Source organism: Lates calcarifer, linkage group LG2, assembly GCF_001640805.2.
Source record: "Lates calcarifer isolate ASB-BC8 linkage group LG2, TLL_Latcal_v3, whole genome shotgun sequence".
Taxonomy (NCBI): domain Eukaryota; kingdom Metazoa; phylum Chordata; class Actinopteri; family Centropomidae; genus Lates; species Lates calcarifer.
This window is the reverse complement of record NC_066834.1, coordinates 27,270,367-27,294,974: the sequence shown is the minus strand read 5'-3', so window position 1 is coordinate 27,294,974 and position 24,608 is coordinate 27,270,367. Positions and strand designations below refer to the sequence as shown.

At 37.7% G+C, this 24,608-nt stretch overlaps 1 protein-coding gene across 1 annotated transcript in view; it reads right to left on the bottom strand.

Annotated features, from left to right (window-relative positions):
- Nucleotides 1–1,281: 1,281 nt before the first annotated feature.
- LOC108877732 (CUB and sushi domain-containing protein 1) overlaps nucleotides 1,282–24,608 on the bottom strand; it is a 364,150-nt gene continuing 340,823 nt past the window's right edge. Inside the window, exons 63-75 of the mRNA XM_051077721.1 lie at nucleotides 23,318–23,491; nucleotides 23,128–23,194; nucleotides 22,516–22,622; nucleotides 21,002–21,075; nucleotides 19,913–20,024; nucleotides 19,597–19,776; nucleotides 18,989–19,051; nucleotides 18,140–18,301; nucleotides 16,957–17,069; nucleotides 14,597–14,684; nucleotides 14,173–14,299; nucleotides 11,530–11,592; nucleotides 1,282–9,061 (exon numbers count right to left, since the gene is read on the bottom strand). Coding sequence (XP_050933678.1) covers nucleotides 8,902–9,061; nucleotides 11,530–11,592; nucleotides 14,173–14,299; nucleotides 14,597–14,684; nucleotides 16,957–17,069; nucleotides 18,140–18,301; nucleotides 18,989–19,051; nucleotides 19,597–19,776; nucleotides 19,913–20,024; nucleotides 21,002–21,075; nucleotides 22,516–22,622; nucleotides 23,128–23,194; nucleotides 23,318–23,491 — 1,490 coding nt within the window. The 3' untranslated portion in view covers nucleotides 1,282–8,901. The remainder of the gene's footprint in view (nucleotides 9,062–11,529; nucleotides 11,593–14,172; nucleotides 14,300–14,596; nucleotides 14,685–16,956; nucleotides 17,070–18,139; nucleotides 18,302–18,988; nucleotides 19,052–19,596; nucleotides 19,777–19,912; nucleotides 20,025–21,001; nucleotides 21,076–22,515; nucleotides 22,623–23,127; nucleotides 23,195–23,317; nucleotides 23,492–24,608) is intronic.

Sequence of the window (24,608 nt, the reverse complement as noted above, 5' to 3'; positions counted from 1 at the left end):
TAACACGTGTGTTCTGCAGCATATGGTAGTGTGTGTCCACATCCAGTTCTTTTTAAAATAAATTTGTGCATTCATTCAAACTCATTCCATGGCTGCTGCAACCTGAAATGGAAATGTTATTTTGTGCATAATTTTCTACAATTTTCTGTAAAATGCACATTACTATTTTTTTGTGTGTGGAAAATAGGATTTTTGAATAGACATCTGTGGACATCTGTGGACATGATGTGTAATGACAGACTCACTTGGCTGGTCATTGGGATTGAGGGATAAAGCCTTATTATCAATGGCAGCTTTTATTTTACTGTCCCAGTCAGTCCTCTCTGTTTTACCTTATTTTATTTCATTGTTCTTCTAATTATTTGCTTTTATTACTTGTCCTGTTTTATTTCTCTCTATCTCTCTCTTCTTTTTTAATCTCTTGTTTAAGTCTTGGTGTTTAATCCGGGATCCTCCTGTAAACCAGCTTGTAACCTTGTTTTGTAAGGTGCTGTATAAATAAAGTTTCAGCTGTTACAAGTCATGAGTCTGCCCCGTGGTTCCAAGCAGCCACATGCTGCGGCTGACTGGTTGTGCTGCTCTCTTCTCTTCTAGTTTTATACGAGTCCCTGATGGAATCTCTTTGCTTGTGCATTACGTATATATTCAATTTCTCAGTGATGTGATCTGTGGGTCCCAAAGTTTCTGACCAAACTATGTAACCATGGAAACAGAAGAGTAACAAATTCTCACTTTCCCCCAAAATTTTTTAAGACAAACGTACCACAAAATATTAGCAGCTAATAAGCATTGCAATGTGATAAGTGAGATAATCCACTCCAGTCCCCACAGTTAATAAGCAGTAATTGACCTTCACATTGTTTGCTATCGGTAACTGAATGACTCAGTGTACTTTACACACAAAGCAGAGGCAAACAAAAGGTACTTTAACACACACTTGGTCATGGATTATCCCTTATTAATTTTGGGATTAAGATCCCCCTCACTGAAATGATGAACCTGCACATGGTTTTGACTGTAAATTCAAAAGTAAGCAATTATTCCATGTAGTGTCTAGTCTATTTGTTCATCCAGAAGCTGGGTGCAATGTAGACAGGTTGGCAGTGTGTTGGCTGGCAGAGCTAATAAACCTCAAGAAACTCACCTAACAAGTACATCAACTCCACACAGAGAGGCATCAACAGGGAAAGTTACATTTAAACCCAGAATGCACTGGGTTCATTCATGAGGATAGCAGTCAACAAAAACATTGGTACAAAAGAGTAATTATTGTATCAAAAACTTTATTCTCAAATAATGTCTTCAAAATAGCTGATAGATAAACTGTGAGTCTCTTTGACAGCAGGTTGTGAGGCTGCATTCACATACAGTGTCTGTTGTTCAACCCTTTACAACACTCCATGTTGGTTCTCTGTCATGATCTCATAGGTGGACAGAAAAATATCATTTTCCATCCTTTAATTCAAAACGTAAGAGTACCAGTCTTGTTTTACCGATCAAACATAGAAGCCTCCAAAACGGTTGCCGATTTGCCAATGCTGCTGCTTGAGTCTAAATTTACTTAAACTTTATTTTCCACTCTAAACCCATAACATCCAAGCGAGGAGAAGCAGATTCCTCCTTGTTTAGACAGCCATGGGGTCAGATTTTGGGCCGTAAAAGGGGTTAAGTCATCCAAAATCTTTTGTGCCTGTGGAAGTCATCCCTCTCCCAGTTACAGACATTAGGATCAGTCACACAGGGCTGCTGTTACACAAGAACACTGTCTTTAAAAGGAATGGTTGTTTTCAACCCAACCATGGTACACTGTGGTACAATGACATGATGACACTAAACATCTGGTGTTTATAATTTGTTCATTGTAAAGTGTATGTGATTCTAAAATCAATTCCAAAGAAATGTACGTAAACAAGATATTTTAATGTGAGGAATCACCAATGCTCAGACAACTCTTACAGCACTGCAGCTTCATTAGAAGTCACTCAAAGCTCTTCTGTATATCATCACATTTTTAACATATTTTTGCAGTGAATGTGGAGAATTTCAGTGTTCAGATGAAGAGGAGTTGGAATTGACTAAAGTGTTTTAGATTGTGACCCAGAGAGAAGTGTCTCTCCACCACAGAGATTAATTCCAGGTCCCACAAGGTTTTTTGTTCCTGTGTAAAAGCAGCCGTAATAGACAAAAGAGATCATATGACATTTTGATATTTGATACTCAGTTTGAACCATAGATTTTTACATGGTGTGTAACAGTAAAAACATTGACTGTAATGAACAAGATTTTGTTGTACCTACATCATTAATCATAAAAAGTACAGCATGTTTAATAATTTGTTTTCTTTTTTTACAAATTCTCCATAAAAAATAGATTTCTGTACAAAATTTTTTTTTTCTTTTGCACCTACTTCAAGTTCAGCAGCACATGATGATGGTGAGAGGTGACAGTGATGATGATGGTGACGATTATGATGCTTAAAACAATAACATGAATGATGATGGCGACTTCCTGGTAAAGGCCTGCCATTTTTCAATATATCTCTGTGCCATTCGTGACAACAAAAATATTAAGCATTGTTCAGTACACATTCATAAGCAACAAACAGCCATTTGCACGTCAATATGTTGCTGAGAACGCATCCTGTCACTGTTAAGTTTGAATATAGTATTAATATGTGTGGCATCCCAATCTAGAAGCTGCCATGTGCTGAAATGACAATTATCCATCCTTTGCACTGATAAGTGAAGCAGGGCTACATTTAGCAAGGTTGTAGATTTTCCTCAAAGCTCCAATTCTGAACGTACTGCATGAGAGGGTTGTCCTATCCAAAGTATTGAGAAGAAGGGGAAGTCCTGTCAAGGGCAAATGAACTGCAATACTGAATATTTTTAATACGATTCGACTGAAAAGTGAAGCAGAAAACAGTCCAGATATATGTAGTGTGAGTGTGCATGTATGGAAAAGGGACAAGGATTGTCCAAGAATACTACAGACATACACACACACACACACACACACACACACACACACACACAATCAGAAAGGTCTGATTTCCATCTGGCAATAAAGTTCCACCACAGATAAAAATCCATATACAGGCCGATATAGTGACTGAGCTACATATGAGCACATGTATAACACAGCTCCTGTCCAAGCAAGACTGAAACTGGATTTTCCCTCACTATCTTTACAGGAAAAGTTCAGCCCCATCACCCTGCAGTCGTCCCTGGGTATGTTTGTATGAATGTTTAAATGACTCTCAGACCCCATCTTGATGTAATTTAGATTACATCGAGATGTAATCTAGAAGCTTGTCTGTGCCACATGACACTGCGTGAAAAGAAAGAATGTGTGACATTTACAATTTTAGCCGGTGTTTTTTTTTTTAAGCTCGAAGCAACCACAGGCCCCTTTGTTTCAATGAGGACTGCTGACAGTACCACTTTAGAGAAGGTGAGGGACAAATGTGGAACCGTCTTCCCAAACTGTGAAAAGACTCAGCTGAAGAAGCGGAAACAACCTTGGCATTTTAAAATTTAGAGGGTAGTTTTATTCTTTTTTTTCTTTTTTTTTTAAACCAGTAGCCAGATGTCGCTCTTTTTTAAAGTGAGGACTGCTGACAATGCCAAATGAAGGACTAATGTGGAAACTTCTACACAAATTGTAAAAAAGTTTGAGGGAAGTGAACATTATCTAGAATTTGTCTCAGAGCAGGGATGTGTCATGTTTAGTTAAACAACACACATCTGATTTTAAAAAGCAGAGTGTGGACTGGTACTGTTATGGCTAGACATCACTCTGTTGCACTGTATCAGCCTAACAGTATGTGAAACCCCATTGTATTCCCTACGTTTTCCAACAGAAATAAACAGAATAGCTATACCAAACAAGATTATCTCATTGCACCAGGAAGGGTCCTTTGTTATAAAATTTGATTCTATTAAGATTTAAAATACATTGCGGCATACTTTTGGCTTCAATAAAAATGTTGTCCTATAGTAAACTCATGTCCACAAAAATAATCTTAATCAATGCCACAGGAACAGACCTCCTTTACCTGCTGTTTATATGTGAGAGGAGACACAGGTAGACCTCATAGAGGAGTTCCTGTTCCATCCTTCACATTCCTTTGATTTTAATCAAATTATCAAGAAAATGAATTGTCTCCAGCTGTCATAAGAATATGTGATATTTCATTTGGTTAGTACTTCCAACAATCCAGGGGTGTGTTCTCACTGCACCTCTAACATGACTCAGCATGAAGTGGTCTTTCTGTGAGTCCTGATAGAATCAAAGAAATGAAATGTAAAGAAATACTTCCACCCAGAGAATGAACTGATCTTCATATCAATACACATTGCAGTAAGTACACTGGCAAACATTTCTATGAACATAAACAAGTACTCAACTGACATGGACACTATCTATACTTGAATGGGGCAAAGTTAGCGCTGGGCTGATCGAATTAAACCACAGATGACATCTGCCTCTAAACAGCTGGTTACTGAGACACTGAAGGGTTACTGGGGGGAAAGTCAAACTCTCATTTGAGCTCATCTGGTATCCATGTGAGCTTACAGAAACATAATAATTTTAGAGCTCTGCTGTAAGCTTCAGATTTTATTATGACCTATATGCCATAACCTTCAAGGATCTGCACAAATATTTGCTTTCTATTTGCCTGAGTCCCTGTGGGTACGCCAGATCTGAAATCTAACCTCTGGCTGATTTTTACGTGCCAGAATAAATAGGAGTAAAATTTTTTTCCAGGAACACTAGGGGATCAGACCTGTGTCATTAATTGTTAAAAATGAGACCTTTTATTACACTTGCGGAAACCTTGCAGCCTCTAATTTTCAGGCGCTATTATGCACTCTTGACTCCATAGGAAATCTCAACTGAATTAATTAAAATCAATTAAAGTAGAGGCACTGGGTGCACTCCAGCAATAAAAAGAGAGGAGGCTCATGATCTTGTGAGCTGATGCTCTGCTGTTGTTTACAGATGTCTTGTTTATTCCTGTGAAGAGATTTTGAATGCGAGTCTTCTGTCTTGCCACACTCTTAAACGATTGCCAGAATTTTAGCTACTACACACATCTGTACATCTATACTCTGTCTCACACAACCCTTCAGCATAAATGGGGAATGACTGGCTGACAATGGATATTATAATACCAATAATATCATGTAGCCATGCTTCCAAACATAATCATTATTGTTTCAGGACATCTCATTTGCAGTATTCAGGTTTGGGTTAGAGTCATTTTCAATTAAATGAGCAGAAAATCTAAACAGAAACTGCAATTTACTTGTTAATTCATTCTTACTTATTTCAAAATAAGTGGATGCGACAACTTTCTCATGCCAAACGTTTTTTCTTTTTTTTTCTTTCAGTATTTCAGTTCTTGGAAAAATCCACTCTTGAATTTCAGTGAATTGAGTCTGGGCTGGAGTATAACACTCTAATATAACACGTCATGGACAAAATAATCATTTTTATCAGTTGTATATTTTCATTATCTGGCTCTCATACATTCTACTCAGCAATTGATATTGGACCTGTAAATGAATGGATGTGTGATTTAGTTTGTAAGTATATGATGATATGATGAACAGCCTGAATGCTTGACCATAAAGGAAACAGTTGGACAATAAAAATCATGCAGGTTAAAGCAAATGCCTGAAGTGTAAACCTAATGCCTTAATGTTATGCGTTAAACAGGAAACAGGCCTGAAGACACTAAAAGACACACGTTGAAAGCAGTTACATCTGTGATCTACACCAAGTGCAGCATCTTTCAAAAAAATAAAAATATTTTGAGAGAACACTGCGAGAAATAACAAGCTTGGCAAGTGATTTGGAACCAGTGAATTATCTTGGATCCGGCAGACTCATGGGCGACATTTTGACTCCAAATACCAGGAAATAAGCAGATAGAGAGGTCGCATTCACTAAGCTTGTGTATTTGTTGCAGTGAGGTTCCAGCATTGATAAGCAGGATGTAACTTACTCTCTGCACACGAGGTATTTCTCAAACAATGGAGAGGGGCTCAGGAGGGCAATAAGTGTTGACAACAATAATTGTGCATGTTGTCTTCGCACTGTATCTGTTTGTCCTCTGCCTCAAATGACCACTTCTCAAACAGATCACGCATGCACTGTGTGCTCTTTAAAAAGGTGTGTTGAAAGCCGATCATGTGCATCAGATATTCAAAATGTGTTGAGAGATGATGCATGATAAAAGTGAGTAGTAAGGAACACTGACAACACATCTTTTTAAAGAGAGTTAGATAAACAGTCACATGTTGTTTCTGAAAACTTATGCTGTCTGCTACTACTACTATTTAATCTATGTGTATCTAAGTATCTTAACTGTGTACTATTTAGTTTATCTCATGGGTGAAGTATCTCAGAAAATGATGGCGTTTAATGGCTGTAAATAAAACTAGCAGTGTGGTATCAGTGTTTCAGTGGGACCATACTGCATATCATGGATGTGAGCCTTTCTGTATACTTCTTCCACATATTGTAGTAGTAACAGTATTCAGTATGAGCTTTCAGAAAAAGCCACTCTTCTAAAAAATGGCAGGAGGGTGGTGCCATTACATTACATTACAGACAGTAGAAGCTCAGAGGTCCACAGGTAAACTGATCCCAACTTTCTGGTTGGCTAGCATGTTGTCATGACAACGAAATAAACAACGGTATAGCATGTGGTCACACCTTCTGCTAACAGGGAGTGTGACATATAAATGTGTATATACAAACACTCTGTAACCCTGTATTTAGTCATTTTGTCATCTTTTTAAAGATAGAAGTTTTTGAATAAAATTCTCTTTTTTTAATGACTCATTTTTCAAACCCATTTCAGACCCAAAAAGTACTCTTTTTTTTCATAACCCAGTCAGAAAAACACACTAGTGCAAAATTTGTGCGGTTTTAGAGTTTATATAAAGTTTATATTTTAGGGTCCCCAGCAGCAGTGGTTTGGGAAGTCCCATGGGGCCACTGGGTTTTCGAACATAAGAGTCTGTTCATCAATATCTTCACTGAAGAAAAATGCCAGAAGAGACAACTGGAGACAAATATTTGTCTCTGTTTCCATAGCGACCTGTCCTTGTCTCTTTTTTTCCAGCACGACTGACAGGGGTGTCTATCTGTCCATTTGTTTGTGTCCGTCTGTCTAATTTCTGTCAGTCAACCAGTCTGTCTGTTAATCTGTTTCTGATTTTGTGGCTGGAGAGTACAATGTAGAAAAAAAAAAATCAGTCATCACTTGACTGACTGATAATCCCGACCAGAGTTACGAGAAGACAAATCATTTCCTGGATCTGGCCACAGCTGATTGCAGCAGTCGACGATCTTCCAGGCTTCCACACAGAATCCTGGCTGGGCCAAGAAAAAGAGTCAGTTGTCTGACTCTGTGATGGTGTTAGACAGGCCTCTGGAAACCAGTCCATTGTGTACACCAGCCCGGCAACTCAAATGTCTGGTTTTCTGGTTCAGCACAGTCTGCCTAGTGCTAGTGTGTAATACTGTGTATTTGACTAATTCTATGTGTGTAGTACCTCTGTAGAATATTTGTAAATGTCCAAAACCCATCTAGAACTAGTTCACAAGTTCTAGTAGTACGTTTGGGCAAAATAGCATTTGCAAATGCTTGATTTGGTATGTTTTAGTCTAAATGTTGCCAAATACCATAGGCAGACACTGTCATAAAAGGCAGTACAACAAGTGGGAGAGGGTAAATACAATCACAGGAACCTATTTGAAAATCCATTATTAACTGCCAACTCATCTTACCTATATCTGTGATTGTCCTGCTATATTAAACCCAACCCATTCAGTTCTCCATGTAGGCTAAAACATTTCAAACTTATCTGCAACTGTTATTTGAACCTGTTGTGTACCGCTGGTCTGCCGCCTCTCTTATTGATTTAATACTAATATCCAGTACTGGATAGGAGTATCATTTTCTTTAAAGGAATTGTTCTGGTTGAACATATCACTGCATTGACGGCATTTGGTTGTCAGCTTTACAGCAGCCTGAGACAGACTGGATAAGCTGTCATTACATCAGAGAGTACAGTCCTGTCAAGTCCAGCATGATGGAAGTCCAGTGGGAGGTTTTGGTCCAGCACCAATGATGGTTTTTTGTGTTGACACGTGGAATTGTCTAATTACTATTCAATGTCTGGAGGGGGCTGAGGGGTGGAATATATGTGCTTCCCCTGAGGGTAGAACCTTACATTGGTCAAATCCTTGTCTGGCCTGCAGCAGGGGGAGTTAGTAAGCCTATACCACTGTGCAAATTTGACATAGGGGAGATGAGTTTAGGTTGGGGTAAACCACTATTCAGGTTGGGACACTCAAAGGCTACATGATACAGGTCATACAAAGCCCTTTCCATAAGGAGGCTGAGTGAAATTTTAAGTCAGTCAGCTGACACTGGACGAGCACTGCTCAACTAGATTTTCGCTCGAAGAGGAAGTTCAGCTAATTCTGTGACTCTCTGTGTTTTCCCTTGATGTTTGCAATAAAACAGTGCTTAAGGAGAATTGATCCCAGCACTGATCTCATGAACAACAGACTTCATCTTACTTGATGACATCATTGTCTACTCCCTTGTTTATTGGTTCCAACTTATTTAGCTCTTTCAGACTATAGGGAGAGGTGGAAGATACCATTGTTCAGGTAGGAGGTGGAGCAGAGCTGCATAACTGTGCAGATTATGCTGACAGAGGACCAGCATGCTACAACACAGACTGCTCACGGTGACATGTCCGAATCATGAGTTTGTTCTTTCTTTTTTGTTTGGTTAAACCAAACCGCAGACTGCAACATGGAAGCTGGATGGAACCACTGTGTAACTATGTAAGTAGTGGCAGATTTTCTGGACTATACCACAGTGCAGACTGTATTGAGTGTGGTGTCAAATCGAACTGCCTTAGCCTCAGTGGGCTTCATGTTGGTGTCATACATTGGGTTTTCAAATGATGCCTGACCGTTGGAGCTCTCATGGCCAACATAGCCATTGAACTGGACCTTGGGACGCGTCCTGAAAAACAAAGAGAAAAGGAAGTAACGTTGTGTTAATGGCAAAATCTTGGTTTCAGAGAGATATCTTTGCAAAATTATATTTAATGATTCAAAAATAAATCTTAACCAAAAGTGCACAGGCCTCCGAAACACAAAACCACAAGTAAACCATGCATTCATTTTAGGAAAACAAAGTTAAGTTGTTCACATTTGCTAATGTTTTAATAAACAATACATATGAGCTGTCACCAAGGACACAGTGAAAAAAATAACAAGCAATCTTAAAGCGTAATCTTAAAGCTGCATCATTGTCAAGTAAACTTGTAGAGCTAAGCCCAGCAAGAATTAACACAGAAAGGCTGCAGCTCTGTGCAGCTTTCAAATCAGTGGTTAGGAGTTCCATCACATAGACTGTATGGTTGAGTCTCACAGCCTTCCCTGATGCTCAAATGTAAAATCACAGGAAGTCAATTTCAACAAACAAGCTCAAACCCACCAGGTGTATGGTACTTGCCTAGTATAAAACAGCAATGAGCCCTATAACGACTGTTATTACTGATTACTGATATTACATTTGTCAGGTGGCCATCAACATGACTCTAATGGGATGCTCTTACTCTGTGACTGTTAGATTTCATGTGTCCATGAGTTTGTTTTTGAGTATGCATGTCAGATTGAAGTCAATTTGAAAATGTAATTTTTTCATTTGTGTGAAAAGTTTAAACATTTCAAAATGCCAAAACTACGTACACCATGTTATAAGTGGCATCTGCATGTCCTGTTCAACATCACTACAAAGCACAGGTGCTCAGGAAAATTAAGGACGTATAAGTTCAAGAACTACCAGAGAGCAGAGTGTCCTAGTACTCATGCATAAGAGAAAATGGTTTCATCAAAAAACAGACTTAAAATACCCTTCTGTGTCCTGTCAGCTGTCTTGTTAGACATGTTGATCTGTAGCTTTACCCTTGAGATTAAAGGTGCAAACTTGAAAGAGTTGGTTTTTGGTTATAAAAAAAAATCTACAAATTGCTATGAAAATTATAGCAGGAGTGAGAACATGAACCATAACAACTGCTTGCTTTGGTGGTTCAGCTGCCTAGTGCCCATCTGCTGCTCTCACGTGAGTGTGTCTGCGTGCAAGCAACCTGCCAACATCTTGCAAATGGTTTCCAATGGTTTTAGTTCAGAATAATATATTATTACTCAATCTGCCTGAATAAGGATTTTAAGAAACTTACTGCAGGGCTTCAAATGGATACACGGTGAAATATGACTACCCCCTCCTAATTTGTCTGTTTGTCGCAGATTACATTTTTGGATAATCAGGCCCTATAATCCAGTTAGATATAATCACTTACTCCCAAACCCTGTGGAACTATTAGTAGGGAGGAGTGCTGCAGCTGAAACGCTGTTTGACTCTGACCTCATTAAGAATGAGTGTACGTGTGTGTGTGTGTGTGTGTGTGTGTGTGTGTGTGTGTGTGCAATGGTAGAAATCCAACCCTGGGGAGCCACTAAGCCTACCCTACATGCTCAGCCCATTACTTTACAAAACTGCACACACACCAACACACACCGCAGACCTCCCTGCGTGGCAGTAGTTCAAATCGCTGCACTAGTTTCTGGTTGTGGCTGTAGGTGCAATAGTTTAATTTTATTGGTAGAATGAAAAACAGCACGCATAATTGCTTTGACAGTATTATAGATACTGTACAGGCATACGGTCCAAAAATGGAAGAAAACTGCAGTGTACACACTCACACCTTGCTTTTAGTTTCTCATTTAAGCTATTACATCGCTATCCGAAGAAATAATTTTCTCTCTCAGCTGACTTGCCATTATGTTGGGCTGGGCATTATGTTAGCAAAATTAGCTTTGTCATACACCTACTGTTAAGTCAGGATGAAACTAATTTTCTGGTTATGGGTAACAGTTGGAAATAATAATAAAAAAGCCACACCAAACAGAGGTAAACATATCACTTGGTTTGATTAGACCAGTTTACAGTAGGTCAAATAGTTGTTCTTGATGGCATCATGCTGACAGAGAGATGACAATGAGATCAAAGACAAAATAAAAAGTCCTCCATCTAGCTGTTAATGATTGCTGTTTTAACACAGTAGGGCTGCACTGCTTTTGAATAAAATCAAAATGATGTATAAACATCACCCGGTTACTTTAAGCTGATACAAGGTGTCTCTTTGTGCCATTTCCTTCCAAATTAATATTCACTTTAGTTTACAAGTTTGAGTTTTTATTTGCAGCACTGTTTTTATTTACAGTGCAGATAAAAAAAAATAAAAAATCAGATCAGATTAGACAATCAGAATTTCATAATTTGTTCAATTGTGCAGCCTTACTAAACAGCATGAGAAAAATCTAAAAATTAAAAAACAAGAGATGAAAAGTTTGACGGAGGATGTGGCGGCGGGCGGAGGTCTGGTTGCTGTTTGAAACCAGGTGAATGACAAGTGTCAGTCTTACCTGCCGCCAGGCCCCCAGGTGTCTTTTGGTCTCTCATTGTCATCTGTGTCAGCAGACAATGTCCTGCATACAACCATCAGCTTTAATATACATCAACTTGCATTGCACACAGCTAACTGGCAAGCAGGCTGTGTAACAAAGTGTAAAGCAATGTAATGATAGAGTTACTTGTCTACCAGCTTCTTCAGCTATCTTATGTATACTATGATAAATGTACTGTCTGCGTGGCCCTGCACACAGCATTTACTGGATTTACCATTCTAATTAGTTATTACATAGCAAAGCACATTGTTAACAGGTTAGAACAGCTTCCATAAATGCAAGCCAACAAATTAATATGTAATGATGACTATTCATAGAAAGTCACATAACTTTATAAAAAGGATGAAGTGCATAACTCAGAACAACCTTTAAATGAAGAATCTTAAACAGGAAACATTAATGATGACATTTTACCCTCAATATAGCTCTGAATTATCTCCCATCTTAAGGTATTTTAAGTCTTTTGTGAGCTTTCTAGGAGCAATAATTAATATCTAAGGTCAATCAGATTAAACTTTCAGGGTGTGTTTGGAGTTTTAGAGCTATAATTAAGTTTTCAAATTTTTGTAAACCATTTATCTGGTCCACTCAGTATATTTCCATTGTGTTTTAGGGTACATAGTGAACCAGACGTCCATGTTCCCAGCTCAGTTTGGAACAGAGGCTTAACAAATTAATGTAATGATATCATTACTCTCTTTAATACATGGGCTGTATTTTGATGTTGGTGCGAGATCAGAAAAGACACAAATTCTGGTGGAGTTAGTGGTAAAACTCATTTTTCAACTTATTTTTCATCTCATACACATCTAAATTCACAAATACAATACATATCAGTATAGTCAATAAGGCAGATTTGTATTAAGTTAAATTAATGGGTGATGATTAACAATATGTTTGTCTTATTTAAATTTGATCTTTATGATGTGAGCATGGTTTCAATAAACAAAACAAAGACAAAATATACAGCACCTTATCATTCATAGATAGCATGATGACAGAGATTTTACTGTATTTGAAAAGTGACAAAATCTGATTTAAAGTGCTGCATAATCATATAAAGACAGATGTATATTTGACTTGTTACTCTGTACCTGGACAGTTTGGCCTGGACTCCTGGCCCATAAAGAAACTGCCAGGGTGTTATGGCTGAGATCTGCAATACAACTCCACCTACTGAGAATACATCCTGCCTATTTGTGTGCCTATTCCAAGGTTCTGTGTGTACCTCTGGTCACCAAAAATAAGAAGTCTACAGCCGCGTGCCCCTGCATTTACTCCCTCATTAAATTAGAGGGTTGTGCACCATAATACACAGGGTATGATATGATTTGTGGAAGGAAGGATGAAAAGGATAACACTATTGTGTAAGGTTACAATATTGTGTTAGTTGTACAGTGTAACAAATGTCCTTAGTATAACATATGCTTACATTCAAGGTAAAATCCACCATAAAACACCATAACTGTTTAAAAACAACTTTTTCTCACTGAATTTTAGATTTATGGGCTCTTTTGTTTCTGTTGTGGTTTATCTGTCTTCTCTTTAGGGATAACCAAAAACCCACATAAGCATATAACTTCAAAATACTTCAAGTCTAATATCAACCGATAGCAGATAAATTTCTGCTTTCTGCTGTCTGAAACATAAATAATAAACTGTGCATCAGTGCTCACACCCATATTTATCAAGTATCTCAGAATCACTCAGTGGAATTGAGTTTTAAGTTTGAAAATATTATAAAATTATTTTCCTTCAAAGTTGGGCTAGAAAGTTATTTAGAATTTTTTATACTAACTCTCAGTAAGGTTTTCTTTTAATTGATGCTTTGAGGCCCAGTAAATGCCATCACATTTGTAAAAGATGTCGATATATATTTCCTTGTTGTCAATTTGAATGTAAGTGACAAGCACTTGGATGTTTGCGAACAAGGAATTATATCCAAAACAAAACAAATCATGAGGCTCTTAAATCTAATAAATATCTCTGAAGTTTGTTTAGTTGTTTTTTAATTCAGTCACGGCCTACTGTAAACCCTTAACTGACTAGAACAGCTCGATAGTTCTCTTATGACAAGGTTAATGCAGTGGATAACATTTTTATTTTACATAAGCAGGACAAAGTATGTAATTGAAAATTTGTTAGGAATAATTTCTTACTTTGAGAAGCATGACAAATAGAGGCTGTTTTGGTGTGAGATCCCCCAAATCAGAAGAATATCCCACCACTTCACATATTTACCAGAAGTTAGACACAGTTTGCAGTAATAAGACTTTAATCAACAGGGGCCTTAAGAGACCATAATGCAATGCAAATTACCATAAAACAGCCTTGTGGTGCAATAAAAAAAGAAAATTAAACATTCAAAGAAACCCCTCAAATGTGCTGAAAATTATTATCTGCATATCATCATAAAGAAATAATTCAAGATGGATATTTTCTTATATTGATCAGGATGTTATTCATGTGTTCTTTACTTTACCATACTTAATTACTTGCTTTGATATTACTTTTTGAGGGTACCAAAATCGGCCTTTTTTAAAGCAGACAAAGCCAGATGGCAAACAACTGTTTTGTATTCTACTCTGCTGCTTGGCTTACCTGTGCTTGTAGAGGTAGAAGGCAAATCCAGACAGGATGAGGGCAAAGAAAGGAACTAAGATGGCTGCTGCCACAGAGCTGCTGTTTGTGTAGGGGTTGGATGGGTCCATTGCCATGGTTACAGGGCCTGGGGATACAGACAGAGAAAAAAAAACCCATATGCATGAAATCACATACATAAACACCCTTTTGTACATGCGTAATAGATGATACTTGCATTCATTCATTATGTATACTTTAGCTCTGTTACTCATGTTTTCTGATTAATTACATTTATTTTACACTACACTGACATTATTTCTTAAATTTGACTGAATGTTTCCACAAAGGCCCACTTTCAGTTTGTTTTTCAGGAACGCACAGTCTGTATTTTACCTTGTGGCTGGCATTGGTGCTGATGTCACAGACAGACAGACAAACCTACCTTGCCTTGTCAGATGAAACTTGCCGAAGTCTTTACTGTGAATATGCCCTTGGTAAACAAAGGTCTTCTGGTCCGATTCTGCTGTAACCTGAAAAACAAAACATTCAGCTAAATATGAGCACAGACAGTGGGAGATACTGCAGGAGTTTCTTTTCCTTTTATTGGAATATCTTTCTCATTTCACTGTGAAAACAGTGCAGACATTTAATCAAAGTGGTTTATGGATCAAAAATAGGATGCATGAGACAGGTGTGCTTATAAGAGGAAAATATTTTAAGAACTGACAGGTGAATATATAATTACATTCCTGTACAGTTGACTACAGATGGATGACAACATCAAGCTAACAGTAATCAGCTTAATGTTGTCATTCTTCAGATGTACAGTAGAGGTGAGTTCTTCTTCTAAGAGGGAAGTTCAGTTCTTAGCCAGCATGTTTACATTTTAAATACTGTCACACTAAATGCATTCATTTGGTAAACTCAATGAACAATCATTTTTTGGGGTGGGTAGGGTGGGTGGGGGGTTTACATTATTCTGTATACATCTAAGTGCCAAGTTTCATCTTCATCCTGTCCTCTCCCCTTATCAACAGTATCTCTCCACCTCCTGCACCTTTCTTGTTTAGAGATTGAAGCAGCAATGTTTTACCCGCAAAACGACAATCGAAATTTCATCTTCTAACTGTGAAAAAGATTGTTTCCCAGGAATCATACAACTTGGCCATTATAAGCCTGACTCTTCTCCTCCTTCACTCTTTCTGTCATTCGCAACATGATAAATTGGCTGTCTATGTGTCTCCTTCCTTCCTTCTTTCTTACATCCTTTTTTCCTCCATTCCTGCCAGCTAATATCTTTTACAATCTCCGCACTTGGTTCCTCCATGCCTCTTTCCCTGGTCTTCTCTGTCAACAAGTCAAACAGGATCAGATTTTTAATCCATTCCCCAGTTGTAGAAATGATCTTCAGAAGTCCCAACTTCAAATATCACATCAAACCAAGTTAAAAAGTCTACAGGGAACATGGAACATCACACAAAGCAGACTTTCTAAATTTGTTCCTCTGTCTCTCTTTCTGGACACAGATACAGCATTACAATGTGGTGGATTGAATACATTCACAGTTTACAGAAATAAAGTACAATTTCTGCACACCAAAGAAAAATGATGAAATCACAGAGCAAATGTGCTGTACAGTAACAGTATCTCTGTCCAGATTTTTAGCTTTATGACGAGTTGCTGGAACTATTTCTTAGCCAGACCAGGAACTTCCTGAAGTCTCTGTGGGATGTCTGGCAACCTCATGGTAACAACAAGGCTGTGTCCAAAATCACTCCCTGGTTCACTCCCTTACTAAAGTAGTGCACCTGCACCATGGATACTTTTTATTCCATTACTGGAATTGTTAAGGATGCTACATAGTGTATACATTTCACACTCAGAATTCAGGCACTAAAATAAAATGGTGAAGGATAAATATAGTGCATCAAATAGTATATTAAGTGTGATTTTGGAGACAGTCCAAGATTCGCTGTACCTGGCAAAGCAAGACTTTCAGAACATAACTCCCTGTAAATCCAAACTTTTGTTTTCAACTGTGCTTTTTTTGTTATATTTAAATGGATTAAGTAAATAAAATAATTAGTGAGTGTTAGTGCTGGTGCTGGCAGAAGAATTTATCTTAGCTAAGCTATAATGTAGCTTGGTATTTGTGCTACAGACATGAAACTCTGCAAAGTGTTAACGACCGGCTGTTCTCATTTTGTGCTACATTATACTGAACAACATAAAGCCAGTAATGTAGATTGGCTAATAGAAAACAATTTTGACAAAACTGATAGCACTTTATATTTGTCTGCATGGTAACAAATGTGCGTAGCATAGAAATGTATTTAGCAACTTCACTTAATGGTGATAATTTTGTGCAATAACATTTCTTATACTTTTGTTAAGGAGATGGAAACAAAAGTTTTTTGGTAAATCACACCATTCCTCTATTTGAAAAGATGTTAATTAGAATTCATTGTATTTCATTGTATATCTGTTTTGCATAATGTGACTGAGGATTTGCTTGGAATTTCAATACACCTCTCTCGACCCCATCCAGTGTAATGGAAGTGGGCTAAGTAATGGGGTATAGACAGTACTGCATTATCGTTGCTTAGGAGGGAAGGGCAACAATTCAGTATTATCATTTATCAGTTTAGCGATACATTCATATGCTGTTATTATGATTTGGTTGTCCAGAAATATACATATTAATATTGTGATACTGATTGTGATTATGATTAAAGATATGTGTAAAACCCCTGTTCACTTTAAAGTGTTTGATATGGCAATATAAGAGAAGGTTTGTCTTACATATCCATCCATCGCCCAGTTGTCATTTTTAAACTTGCTGAAGTAATGCTCTGTTGGGCCCTTCACCTGGTAGACTTTTAACAGCAGCTGATTTTCCTCTGATTTATAGGTGCCTAGATAGAGACAGAAACAAAGCAATGATGTTAAAGATACAAATAATTTGGTTGGTGCCAGATCCTGGTAAAATATCAATAACAGCATGTTAAATTCTAAATTTTGTTGGCACTTGCCAAGAAAAACAGAAAGATGCTAAGGTAAATGTAACATGGGAGGCTGACAAACAGACACACAGACAGGGTGGTAAGCAAACAGACAGACATGTTGAGTGACAAACAGAGAAAAGGAGACACCTTGACATTTTGAATTATCATACTCTATTTCCTTCACCAAGCACCTGACACATTACTGGGGAAAAAGTGACATTTACCCTTCAGCTACATGTCACCACTTGGTTAACTATGGTGCCAACACACAACTGTTGCTGTTCTATATGACAAGTCCATGTAAAAGAAATATCACAGATTTAAAATGAAATCATTTTCATACGTTGGCAGCCCTTGTCTGCTACCTGCAGAAAATCTTTCATGACCTGGGGATCAAGCCAAACTATTGATTGTGAAATGTCATTGTGAAATGTCAAAACATACATGTGAGTCAGATAGTTTCTCTCAGTTGCTTAAACACTGCTATTTTTAAGGTTTTCATTCGAAAGTGCAGATTTACCCACTTTGTTAACCTGCCAGTCATTCTCATGAGATATACTCTATGTATCTTACAGTACATATGAACAAACAATACATCATGTGCACTGGGGCACTGCTATGGGAGGTTTGGGGTGTGATTGCTCTTTTTACCTCACCGAAAACAAAGGTGGTGTTACAAGACTTCTTCACAGTTACACAGATCATTTTTATTTTTATCATTTAAGCCACATGAAGTAAAGATTTTTCCACCCCATTCTCTATATCTTCTTTCAGGGTCATTGGGGGAAAAGTATTTTCTATTTCACGTTCATTTTATAAGAGAGACTTTGTTGATGAAAATGTAATGTGTAATGTAATAAAACTGAGTAAGTAATTAGTTCATTAGGCTTAAGCTATGAAAAAATAAAATTAAAATAATAATAGGTCTTTTGTGAAGTTATTTAAAGTAAACTCATAGTAGTGTTTTCCTTGTTTTTTACCTGACAGTCTGATTGACACTCCGCTGGTCTCCAGTAATGTGACATTAACTCTGCCACTGGTAGCATTGAACCCAGTAACTGTGAATGTGGTGGCCTGTCTCTTCCCTAGATACTCGTAGAAACCGCTCCACTCAGAGTTTGGAGAGAACACATCCACTGGAACTATAATGGAGAGGAGGAAGAACAAAATCAACTGCAGCATTAGTGTCAGACAACTTTTCCCAGCCTCAAGTGAAAAGGTCATAAACAGGGATGATGGCCATAAAAGGGTCAGCATTAGGACCACATACATATCTAACTCTGATTCCTTCATAATTGACTGCTGCACTGGGTTAGTGTCTGACTGTCTGAATCTAAGTCTTAGAATTATAACTTATTCAAAATCCAGGAGCTTCAGTCTTCTTAGAAAAATCGCACAACTTTGGTCTTTTTCTCTGGTGTTAGTCTCTCTCCATTGCTTCCCCCTAAATGCATATATTGATTATATGATACTACTTCCAACTTACAAAGTATTACATGGTATTGCACCTGAATGTTTTCACTGATTTATTTACTTGGTCTGAGCATACCTTCCCTCTGTCCACAGAAAAACTGACTGTCAACCTATAAATCAGAAACAAGACTACTTGTCCAGACAGAAGACCTGTGTTATCAACACTGACTACAACCTCCTACCTCAGTAGCCACCCCTCTCTGGGACATACTCTGTAACAGTCCTGTCCAATACAATGAACTCAGTTTGAAATCCTGGAAAAACAAGCTTCCAAGGTAAGTGTAAAAAGAATATAGTGTACATTTGTGGTGCATATGATGCAGTGTATATGTGTTGTGATTGTTTATTCTGCATACCACGAATCTTATTCTTCTGGACATCTGACTCTCCTCTGCCTTTGGGATTGACTTTCACTCCAACTGAAATGTAAAACAGCATTAAGTTTAGTTTAGCTCACATGACAGTTAAAGCTTTGTTGACATTTGTTATAGATAGGGATGGGAATAGATGACTGATTTAACATGTGATACAACAGAGGAATCTAAGACAAAGAAAAGTATTTATTAATGTATATAATTATTATAATTTGTCCATTACAATTACATTTGTCATTTCTGAGTGTTCCATAGACAAAAAGGATCCTAGACACAAGGCAGAAAGCAGCTGGCTGCCTCTTTCCTGTCTGGTTTTAAGTTTTGTTGTCATACATCATAGTATTCACAGCCATCAGCTCCTCGTCTTTAAGACGAGATAGTGCTATGAGTATGTGATAAAAAAAACAGCATCCCAGCATTCATGGTACCCTGAGGCTGATTTATGAAAGCGTGGCTATAATATCAGGGTGATAATCTGTATTTATCTTAAGCCATATGGGATTATGACTTTCAGTGTAGATTTTAGGCTCAACACCAACATCAGCCCATTTTACACAAACGGTGCATTTTTAAAGATAGGATCTGCATACCTTTACAGAGTGGGGGTTTGCCCGACCATCTCCCATCACTTTTGCAGGTTCTGTGCTCTGATCCCCCGGCCAGATAGAAACCGTCTTGACAGGTGTAGATCAGCGTGTATCCCAAGGTAGGAAGGTCCATAGATCGAACATCTACATTACTGGGGGTCTCTGGCTGTCTGCATGAGTGGGCTGAGTGAAGGGGAAGAGAAAAATAACAGAGTTAATGCTGACATTAATGCCTTAGACTAAAAAAGCAGAAGGTTTCTCTCCATAAAAGCCAGCATTAAAAGTAAAAAATATAGCTATCAACATAATCATTTCTTACCAATGCACTCAGGTTGAGTTCCACTCCAGGTTAGATTTTCTAGGCACGTTCTTGTGGTTGAACCAAGGATGTGGTAGTTTTTGCGGCACTTGAAGGAAATCTTACTGCCAACCTACATTACATAAAAACACAATAGTAAATTCTCTTAATCCTTACGACCTGTCACACAAAACAGCACAGGGTGGTTGTTATTTAAAAATACACAACTTTGAATTAACCCTTTACCTCACTGTTAACTAGAGGATGTAATCCTTAGGTATTAAATAACTTTCAATACTACTGTTACTCCTGCATCACATGCTGCACCTGTTTTGTTCTAATGATGGTAGCAACCCCCTCCTCTCTTTGTAGAACTGTCAGGGGAAATATGTAGATAATATCCAATTATGCCTTCACAAATTGAAGGATTTGCATGTTTGCTCAAATTCCATTAAGGATTTGATGGCCAATATATTCCATCAGTGGGTTTTTATCTGTGCTCCAGACAGCTTGGTCCTTAAGACAAAAGCAAATATTGCCTGTCATTCATGAAGTCTAATCTTAGAGATCTGGGAGTGACTTTTGACCAGGTCTTTTCTTTTGACCTGCATATTGAGAGTTTGATTGACTTGCTTTTTCCAACCAAGGACCTTTGAAAGTCTTAGGAGCATTGTATCTCAGATGGAGATTAGGATCTAATTTACACATTTAGTCATCCTGCTTGTATTATTGCAAGTCCTTTTGTACTTTTCTCAGCACCTCCTTGAGTCATGTAAAACTGGCGGAAAACTAATAGTCCTTTATAAGATCTTATTCACCCCTTCCTGCATCCCTCAAATGGCCCCTAATCAAGTTCACAATTAAGGCTGTAAAACTGACGTACTGAACTTATTTATAAAACTCTTGAAACTAAAACATCTCATCTTATTAACATGGACTGGCTAGCAGAACTGCCAGTCTTTTATTTACAATGCATACTTACAGTTTTGACCAAGAGAATTAGTTAATACACTTTACCTGACTTATCTTTTCTGACTAATTTAACCTGTATATTTGATGTGATTTTAAGGGTTATACAGTAGTTTTACAGTTAGCTGATATATTTCTTACCTGAAGGCCCTGGGCCATGACCGGGATACCATAGGCTGGAGTTCCTGGGTCACGACAGCTGTTGAATGCTGGGTCTACACACACACACACACACACACACACACACACACACACACACACACACACACACACACACACACACACACACACACAAGCAGAGACATTCAGCAATTCATACTCTATGAGCCTAAAGGTTATGTTTTTGACTAAAACTAGCACAGTCAGTAACCAGTGGGCACTACAAACAGTAAAGCAGAGAGAACAAATTTTCCCTCTGAAATGTAGTTGAGTGAAGGTATAAAGTTGTACAAAATGGAAAGTCTAAATATTAGTGCTACAAAAATGCAATACAGAGGAGTACCTCTAATGTAAAAGACGACGTCAGACAGCAGCAATTTTAAAAGAAAAAAAAAAAAGTACTGGAAAGCTAGGTCAGGGCATATGAGTGCTATTACTGACAGTTTTTTATAGTTACAGTATATATTGTATGATGGATAATAGCATTATTTTCAACAGTAGAACATGACAAAAAGTCTGTGATGGCTGCAGTGTTGCTACAAGGTTGCTTTATACTTCAGTTATTACACAATAATTCTGTTTTTTCCCTGTGATTTCACAGCTTTTACAACCTCAGTTTTGAAAAATGAAAAAAAATGAAGGACTGCTGTCCATGATAAAATCTTTATAGAAACCAAATGCTGATATCAAAACTACACACTTCTGACTGATTAGATAATATCTCCAGCTCTATCTGCACAGGAATACTAATGCGAAAAGGTGTATACGAGTAAGCTCCACAAGCTTGTTTACCAATAAAATGTTTTCACAGAATTGTATTCATAACTTGTTAATGAAATGTCTCCCTTTATAGTAAACAAAATGTCTGTTCCTCCACAATTATGGAAAGACTATAATATGTAGCATTTCAAAGATTTACATGAACATTCTGCCAGTGTTGGTAATGTTGTTTCTCAAATTTATTCACATCTTTGTATGTGATGTAAAAGAGCAGAGATGACTATAATATATCTCAATTTCCCTAAAAAGAGAGCACAAACAACAATAACAGAGTAGTGTTTCATGAGATGAGTAAATTCAACAAACACAAAAGCAGATGTTTTGCCATTTTTTCCTCACAGCTCCAGGAATAAAGTGTGGAATTGGCCCATTTTAAGATATTATATAGACTTAGGGATTCATTGTGGACATACTACTAAACATTATGGATGTGAAGCTCTGGCTCTCTAGATATACAATACGGTGAGGATAAATTGAGCCTGCGGTAATGGCGGTACTGGACAAAAATAGCATTGTAATCACTATATTATAAAACGTTCATGTATCAAGTAGGGTTTGAGATATGGTTGAAATCTGATGCAGTCATTCTCTCTGTTGCATTCATGTATACATTTTGGGGGTACACCATCATAGCAGTATACTGCTTACTGTTTCAAAGTGCATATGCACTCTCAGTGTATGGGCTAAAATGATTTTGCCTGCTTTCTTTTAATTACCTATACAGGCTGGTTGCTGGCCACTCCAAATCCCATCAGACTGACAGACTCTGGAGGCAGAGCCTACCAGCAAGTAGGGGGTATGGCAGTAGAACCTGACCTCTGACCTGTGTAGGAAAACAAATATTTAATCATACATACACAAGACACATGATTTGTCTCACAAGTGATAAGCAAAATTATTGCAGATGTAGTTTGCTTTTTAAAAAATCTATCTTGCAGGCCTCTGTTATCCATAAGACAGTTTAGGTTGTAATAAGTGTCTGAGCTTCTTTATCTAACCACTTCACCTTTGGCCTACATCTTTTCTCTTGTTTTTTCTCATGGACCAAAATCTACTTTGTCCTTGCAATGTTTCAAATTGGCATTCAGACATAGGGGCCAAAAATGTCTAATCCACTTTTAGATAAACTTTATCGAGTCAACATTTGGTGACCTTGCTGGAACATCTTCCTGAGGTGGTTTCACAGTAAAGACATACAGTACTACCTTCTTTACATATTTATGGTGAAACACATGCAGCAAGTTAAGAGCAGTTTTAACAGCATTTTTGAGCATCATGATACATATATGTATGTACACAGACTATAATGCATATATCCAACCACTGACCGGTACGAAAAGATGTTCCCCTCTCTGAATCCTCCTCCAGGAGAGCCAGGATCACCACACAGGACAGCTTGAAAGACACAACAATGACAGTTAGCACTCCTACTTGGTTTGAACTGTAAAATTAGGGTGACAGTGATGTGTATTAGTTGAGCAGCAGTTTACAGAATATGCAGCAAGCCAGCTAACTTACGCAGACACTGCGGTACGTCTCCTGTCCATGTCCCATTCCCCTCACAGGTTAAGACAACAGGGGTGGACACCTGGTAACCATGGAAACAACTGTAGCTAACACTCGATCCCCACGAATGGTCCATCCCTTCAACTTTCCCATGATGTACTTGAGGAGGAGGTCCACACTGGATCACTGGAACACACACACAAACACACACATGCACATTTAAAAAGATCATCTACTGATGATATAATATTGATTAACATAGCGCAAAAGACAACGTGTGTGTGTGTGTGTGTAGTTTACAAGTAGTCAGCCATGTGATTGGTTTCTCACTATATAAATGACTATATAAGTACAGCTGTACACAGGACTGTAAATTTAAGTCTGTTTATGTATTCTGTTGTGCTTCCATGCAATACACAGTATGCTAATGTGGGCTCCAGCGAGTGTATGAATGAAGATTGCTTAGATTTTTTTACACTGCCAGTGCTCTTTGAGATATTTTAACAAATAGTATGCCATTAATAGCTGATGTGGTTACAATGGGGATTCATTTCATCTCTCGCTAACAAGCAATTTCACCTCAAGTAACAAATAACATCAATTAACACGATATGCACTCAGAAAAATATAAAGGCAGTTCAGACATGTCCTTTGTGGATATCAAGCTCAAAAATGTGGAAGATGTGACACAGCAATTGAAACAGAACCATTCTGAAGAAAATACTGAATTTAACAAAAATTACATTGTAACATTTGCCAAAGCCAGATACTTCCATACTCAGGTACAATGTATATTATAAGATGGCTATGGATCGGAATTTACTGTCTTAAAGCAGCACGCGACCTGGGTCACTATATGTAATTTGCTAAAGCAGAGGACCAACCATGGTCACCATATGGATTTCATGGAGTTTCTGAAAGCACATATGGAGTTTCCTGTGAAGCAGTTTCTGCTTCCACTCTGGTAATTGGGAGTTATCTGTGTTATAAATTACTGAATGCTGACAATATTATCCACAAGACAACTTTTCCATCAGGCTTTGCGTTCTTATGAAATGCCATCATACACTAGGATTTTTGGAAGAAATATATATTTATACTGAGATTCAATACGTGGGATTGCTATTTATGTAACACTAATGAGTCACACAAACCTACAGCTACTTTGAAACTTGATTTCCTAACTGCAAGTGTACATAACTAATGTTGATCTCAAATGGCCTAACAGATCAAATTCATTAGTTTGCATTAAAAGTATATCTGTTATACACTGTTGCTCATAAAGTTGGATTTTTTATTTTAT